The sequence below is a fragment of the Myotis nattereri genome, assembly GCF_964212035.1.
Source record: "Myotis nattereri genome assembly, chromosome: 11".
In the NCBI taxonomy this organism is placed as follows: Eukaryota; Metazoa; Chordata; class Mammalia; order Chiroptera; family Vespertilionidae; genus Myotis; species Myotis nattereri.
In genome coordinates this window covers 65493180-65499742 of record NC_138086.1, presented here as the reverse complement: position 1 = coordinate 65499742, position 6563 = coordinate 65493180, and the positions used below count along the sequence as shown (strand labels likewise).

Genomic DNA, 6563 nt, shown 5'->3' with positions numbered 1-6563 from the left:
AACTTCGAGAGGAGAGTGGGTACCTGTCGAGACCACAGAATGGTCAGTGGAGAGAACTAGTGCCCGGGATCTCACTGCCTGGGAAAGAAGGGCCGGGCGGGATCCACGTGGACTGGCCCGATCGCACGCTCGGCCTTAGATTGGTCGAGCCTGTCCCGGCTGCGGGGGGCGGGGCGGGGGCGGGGAGGCGGAAGCGCGCTCTTTCAAACTTGCAATCCTGACGTCGATGCACTTCCGGCGTCGCCATGGCGGCTAACGCTACCACTAACCCGTCGCAGCTGCTGCCTCTAGGTAATGGTGGTCCTGCGGGAAACGGGGGCGAGGAGCTGAAGCTTAGGGTTGGGGGCCACGCGGCCGCGGGCGGAGGCGGCCCCGGCCGAGGGTTAGGAAAATGCGTCCCCCTCGCGGCTTGTCTCCAGGCTCCGCGTCTGCGCGATCCCAGGCCGCCCGCCTCTGGAGCGCGCAGGGCCTTTTAGGCCCGAACCCCAGGGTCCCCGGGAAGGTCCGCGCCGGGTAAATGCGTCGCCCGCCTTCTTCGCCGTGAGCAGCCCCACTCCTCAGCCTGGCGCTGAGAAGCTCCCAGACAGACCCTGTCCCTGATCTGGCCGCGTATGGAGAGAAGCACTGGGCTCTGGAATGAGCCTTAGCCGAGGGAACTGGAAACTCGCCCTATTTGTCTCCATTCATTCATTCATTCATTCATTCAACAAGCAGTGTGGAGCATCCGCGCACCACCCCGTGGCTGGGCACGATTGGACACATTGAAATCACGGCCATTGCCGCCTTTAGCACACACGCCAGCGGAGGAGAGAGGATGCAGGACAAGTAAACCTCAGACCAGACCGCGTCCGGCGGCTGATGGACGTGCGAGCTGCCACGCAGCGGACCGGGCAGAGTTAGGGTGAGGGGGCAGCGGCCAGGAGGCTCTGGTGAAGGCAGTGGTGCCTCTCGCCCTAATATTTAGTAGCCCAGAGTGATTGAGTTAGTGGGTGTGGCTGTGACTGAAGGTTTTCTCTGCATTTGGCAATCTTTTTAAGAAATTACTTTTCTTTTAAGAAAATTTGTTTTATTTCAGAGGGGAAGGGAGAGGGAGAGAGAGATAGAAACATCAATGATGAGAGAGAAACATTGACTGACTGCCTTTTGCACGCCCCCAACTGGGGATGGACCCCGAAACCCGGGCATGTGCCCTTGACTGGAATTGAACCTGGGACCCTTCAGCCCGCAGTCGGACGCTCTATCCACTGAGCCAAACCAGCGAGGGCAAGAAATTACTTTCCAATAACAAACTATTTTTAGCCGAAACCGGTTTGGCTCAGTGGATAGAGCCTCGGCCTGCGGACTGAAAGGTCCCAGGTTCGATTCCGGTCAAGGGCATGTACCTGGGTTGCGGGCATATCCCCAGTAGGAGATGTGCAGGAGGCGGCTGATCGATGTTTCTCTCTCATGGATGTTTCTAACTCTCTATCTCTCTCCCTTCCTCTCTGTAAAAAATCAATAAAATAATAAAAAAATAAATTATTTAAAAAAAAAAAACAAAAAACAAACTATTTTTAAAAGTTATCTTTATTGTTGAAAGTATTACAGATGTCGCTCCCTCCCCCCTATATTAACCCCCCCCTCCCCCCTCCCCTCCTCGGCTCCCCCCCAGGCCTTCACCACACTACTGTGTCCAGGGGTTATGCATATATGCATAAAGTTCTTTGATTAATCTCTCCCTCAACCCCCACCCCACCCCCAATCTTCTTTCTGAGATTCTCAGTCTGTTCCATGCTTCTATGTCTCTGGACCTATTTTGTTCATCAGTGTATTTTGCTCATTAGATTCCACATATGAATGAGATCATGTGGTACTTGTCTTTCTCCCACTGACTGACTTGGCTTAGCCTACTGCTCTCCAGGTCCCTCCATGCGTGACAAACTGAATACTCAGCATATGCCAGGCACTGTCCCTTGAGGACCCAGTGATAAGGAAATACAACCTGTTTCTGGTCTCATGGGCTGAGAGTCTAGAAAGGAGTTTCTATGTTAAGCAATCACATATATATAAAAGCCTAAGCGACCGACCGGCCATTGGACCATCCGACCAGTAGCTATGACACGCACTGACCACCAGGGGGCAGATGCTCAACGCAGGAGCTGCTGAGCTGTGGTGACTTGGCAGCTGTGGTTCTCAGGTGACCCACCTGGAACCAGAGAGGAGAGAACCTGATTATGGGTTGCCTGAGAACTGCCCTCTCACAATGTGGGATCCCTTGGGGGATGTTGGAGAGCCAGATTTGGCCCAATCCCCGCAGGCCAGGCTGAGGGACCCCACCAGTGCACAAATCCATGCACTGGGCCTCTAGTCTAATATAAAACCACAACCATGATAAATTGCTACAAAATTGAGGTGAGTAGAGCGCAGAGGAAACTTTAATGTAATATAGTGATTGAACAGAGGTATGTGGTATAAAACCTGAAGTTTTTGAATGAATACTTTTCCTAGTTTATCTTTCATCATATGCAAGTAATAAGTACCAATAGGCACCCAAATATTTGTTGGAGTAATGAATTGGTAAATAATCTTTTTCTTCTTTCTTAAAAAATACCTAGAGCTTGTGGACAAGTGTATAGGATCAAGAATTCACATTGTGATGAAGAGTGATAAGGAAATTGTTGGCACGCTTCTAGGATTTGATGACTTTGTCAGTATCCTTTTAAAAAATGGTGGTATGAGTTTTTCCTCAATATTTAAGAACGGAAGTAACTATAGACAGTCTCCTTGCTGATAACTATAAGAAAAATCAATGCATTCTCAGGGAAGCTGTAATAGTATTTTAAGTGGATGTGTACCTGAAAGAAGACAAAGTTCCTGCCAATCACAAGCTTTTTGAATTCAAGCTATTGTGTTAAATGTTACCATTGAAACTGAATAAAGGCAGAAAGCCAGAGTAAATTTTACTTTATTTCCTTAACACCAAATTTCAGATATGGTACTGGAAGATGTCACTGAGTTGTAAGTAGTGTTAAAAATTAAAGAATTGGGGTGGGGGAGGGGGGGAAATCTCTCTTTAAGGCAGTTTTAGTGCTGTTGAGTCAGTAAAATGATGTATGAGAAAACATTGCCTGTTGGAATTACTTTAAAGATAGAAATTTTATCAACTGACACAATGCTAGTAAATTGGGATCTGAGGGTTGTTACCTAATGAAATGTTACTAAATTGCTAGGAAATTAGTGGAGACTAATTTAGTGGAAGTTATCTTTAAGATAAAAGATACTAAAATAGGGCTCAGGTCAAATCAAGGAATTGATAGAGCATTTGATGTAATTTATGTATAATATTAAATGTAAATGATGGCTCAGTTATATTAACATGAAGATTGCAACCAGTATCTGCTTTCAAAATCGAAATGACTGTGGATTGGTTTAATGGATAGGAATCAGTACTAAGTAATAGTAACAGAGTGAAGATAGTAAACCTTTTATTTCATATTTGATCTCCTTGGCAAATTTCAGCTTCTTTTATAAAGATCAGCCCTAGTCGGTGTGGGCCTTAGGCCAGTCAGTCTACGGGGTCGCCGTTGGGGAAGATAGTACATCATCCAGGAGAAGCCTGTGTCTCTGAAAACAGTTGATACAATTTCTGACCTCATGTTCATTTACATACAATAATAACTTTTAGGGGTCAAAATGTTGGCTTTGATTATCTCTGTTTATCTTGACTCTTTTTAATGTATTCGTTTAGTGAAATCACACCAGAAGGAAGAAGGATCACTAAATTAGACCAGATTTTGCTAAATGGAAATAATATAACAATGGTAAGACAGTAAAGCTGTTTTATTTCGATGTTAGACCATTTTTTGTGGGGAAGGGATTACAGAGCTACCTTGCTTGCCTAAGTGTTCATGGCCCAGTGGTGCTTTAGATGGGATAGGGATGCTCTGGTGGTCAGGGCTTGAAAGCTGAGCTATTGATGATGACATTAGGCCTGAAGATGAGTTTGCTGTACTTTTTAATAATTTATGTTACTAAGGATTATTGTTGAGGCACTAAGTATTAATTGCTGATGGTGGAATCGTGATGGGGCCATGGAGAAAATGGGAAGGTGAGGGAGGGGCAGAGGCAAAAGTGGCTTTGGTCAAGGAGAGCTCTCAGTAGGTGTTTTTAAATGATGGTAGTGGTGGTGTTATTCAACTTTTTTCTCTTTTGCAGCTGGTTCCTGGAGGAGAAGGACCTGAAGTATGAATGGATTTCCTTGACTTACGCTAGATTCTGTTTTGTCTTATAATGACAACAAAATATAATTATTTTTAAACCTTTCACTGTCTGGATTCTGTGAAGCCAAGTTTCCCGTTAAAGGGGAATGCTTTGAAGAGGCATTGTAAATGCCATTTTTTAAGTTAATCATGTTTATCTTGGGGAAAAAAGAACATTGAAGACTAAAATAAAGGTGGTTTTGTTTAATTGTCATTTTATTTATTATACTGCAATAGCCATTGGAACAAAGCTCGTGATTATTTTGTCAGTTGCTCTCTTGTCATTTTACATCTGCTTCCTTATTTGCATGACCACTTGGTTCTCAAAAACTGTTCCAAACAAAATGGTGAACTTTGGATTTTGAACAGGTGCATTTAACCTGAAATTATTCAATTTAGTTCAAACTGTGGTGCTTTGAAATGAGGATTTTTCTACTGCACTCAAGTTTCAGTAACTTCTCTTAAAAACAAACAAGCAAAATAGACAGGTAATCTGTGCACATTGTAGAAATGCAGACAAATGAAAAGGGAAACATCATACTTTGCTTTCTGTCCTGTTAGACTTCCTCAGTACACATTTTATATTTACAAAAACATGTTGGCCCTGATTACGCTGTTTTGTGGCCTCCATTGAAGAGTTTTTAAAAATTTAAGTGGTAAATGTCATATTTCAGCAACATTAATGTGTGCACAGTATTTCTTTAAATGGGTTTACCATAATTTATTTAGCCTATTATTATTATTGGCCATAATAATCTAACTAAATCTTTATACATTTTTATTTTTCTTAGAAGAAATTCAGAAGTGTATATTGTCAAAAGGTATATATTGTCATGTTGCTAACAAAATGTTTGTCAGCGGTTTTTCATACTTTATATACCACCATTGGCTATGTTCTCTTTGTCATTGTGATAGGCAAAACTTGGTATGTTTAAAATTTTCTTTACTAATTTTGTATTTTGTGGATTATGTCTATGAGGCTTTTGCCATTGAGATGCTTGTTTCTTACTAATTTGTAAGAATTCTTAATAGTTCCTCTTAGTCATGTATTTTGCAGGTAAATTCCCCAGTTTGTAGTTTGCCTGTTAGGGGTACATTTTTTGACAAATAAAAAAATATTTTATGTAGTCATATGTTGGTCTTGTCCTTTATGGTTTTTGTCTATGGTATACATGATTAGAAAGACCTCCTTTGCTGATATGTTTTCTTGGTACTTTATATTTTCTTTTTAAGTCTTGAATCTATCTTCAGTTTTAATGTTTCCACATGAGAAAAGGACCAACTTTATTTTCTAAAAGCAAAACACTGATCTGTGGTATTTTTTTTTTTTAATTTTCATGGTGTACATACTCCTGCCGTGGCTGATTTCAAGCTGCCCAGGGTTTAACATCTGGCTTGCAAACTTCCCCAAGTTTAACAGTTGGTTCTCAGGAGCCACTGCTTCCCACCTTTGTTGGAGGAATGCTTTCCCTCCTGTTGCTTCTTTCCTTTTGGAGGGAGGCTAACTGATGTAATATCATCCTCTTACCACCCTTTACTCTCTATCTGCGGTGGTCATGCTCAGCTCTTTCTTTTTTCCTTCCAGGAGTTCGTTGCCTGCAGGGAGCACATGCTCTTGGTTCCAACATGCTCTGAGTGTCGGAGCAGCCTGACCTCACTTAAGGAGGCCTGCAGTTACCTTGTCTGTGGCCAGGTGGCCCAGTGACTTCTGGGGTTCAGTAATAGGAAGTTCACTTGCCTACAGATAAACTCTCTCTTAATCTAGTCTTTAACAGTAATAAACATGAGGGTATGATTCTCCCAACTGCTTACACTTTTACAGAATTCAAGTAGGTACTGTGACGTATAGGGATCTGCATGAAGCCATGAAGTCGGGGGTGTCCAGCATGCCTGTGGTTTTGTGATACATTTGAATAATTTGGGAGTTCCAGACTAACAAGTTAACTGCAGCCCACAGATGAAAGCTACATTATCTAGCATCTGTCAATAAAAATGATATTTCAACCCCTGTCTTTACCATTTTGCTTTTTTTCTCAATTGGTTCGGACCTCAATCTTGGAAGAGGGTTGCTGATTATTGGTCAGTCAAGTCTCTGCTGTACTAATACTTCCTTTCTCTCCCTGACAGCTTCCTGTCACCCCCGTGCATCTGTCCTCCAGGCCATTAGAGCATTCGAGTGGTTTATTTAAAATGCAGAATATAGTCATGTGACACTTTGTCTTTCAAACCTTTCAGGAACTTACCCTCTGCACGACAAAAGCCCAAGTTCCTTGAGACCATGAGGGAGGGATGCCTGTTGACCTTAACCACCACACTAGATCTTGC

At 43.0% G+C, this 6563-nt stretch overlaps 1 protein-coding gene across 1 annotated transcript; it reads left to right on the top strand.

The window, feature by feature from the left end:
* The first annotated feature begins 228 nt into the window (after nucleotides 1–228).
* Nucleotides 229–6246, top strand: LSM5 (LSM5 homolog, U6 small nuclear RNA and mRNA degradation associated). The gene is made up of 5 exons (XM_081101660.1): nucleotides 229–291; nucleotides 2595–2690; nucleotides 2970–2997; nucleotides 3728–3800; nucleotides 4195–6246. The coding sequence occupies exons 1-5, from the start codon at nucleotides 246–248 to the stop codon at nucleotides 4225–4227; spliced, it is 276 nt and encodes a 91-aa protein (XP_080957786.1). The 5' UTR covers nucleotides 229–245; the 3' UTR covers nucleotides 4228–6246.
* The last annotated feature ends 317 nt before the right edge of the window (nucleotides 6247–6563 follow it).

Excerpts from the sequence above, each read along its gene's own strand:
- LSM5 (XM_081101660.1), top strand. The coding sequence starts at position 246 with ATGGCGGCTAACGCTACCACTAACCCGTCGCAGCTGCTGCCTCTAG. Across the intron at positions 292-2,594 it reads GTCGCAGCTGCTGCCTCTAG|AGCTTGTGGACAAGTGTATA; the intron begins GTAATGGTGGTC and ends AAAAATACCTAG. Across the intron at positions 2,998-3,727 it reads CTGGAAGATGTCACTGAGTT|TGAAATCACACCAGAAGGAA; the intron begins GTAAGTAGTGTT and ends GTATTCGTTTAG.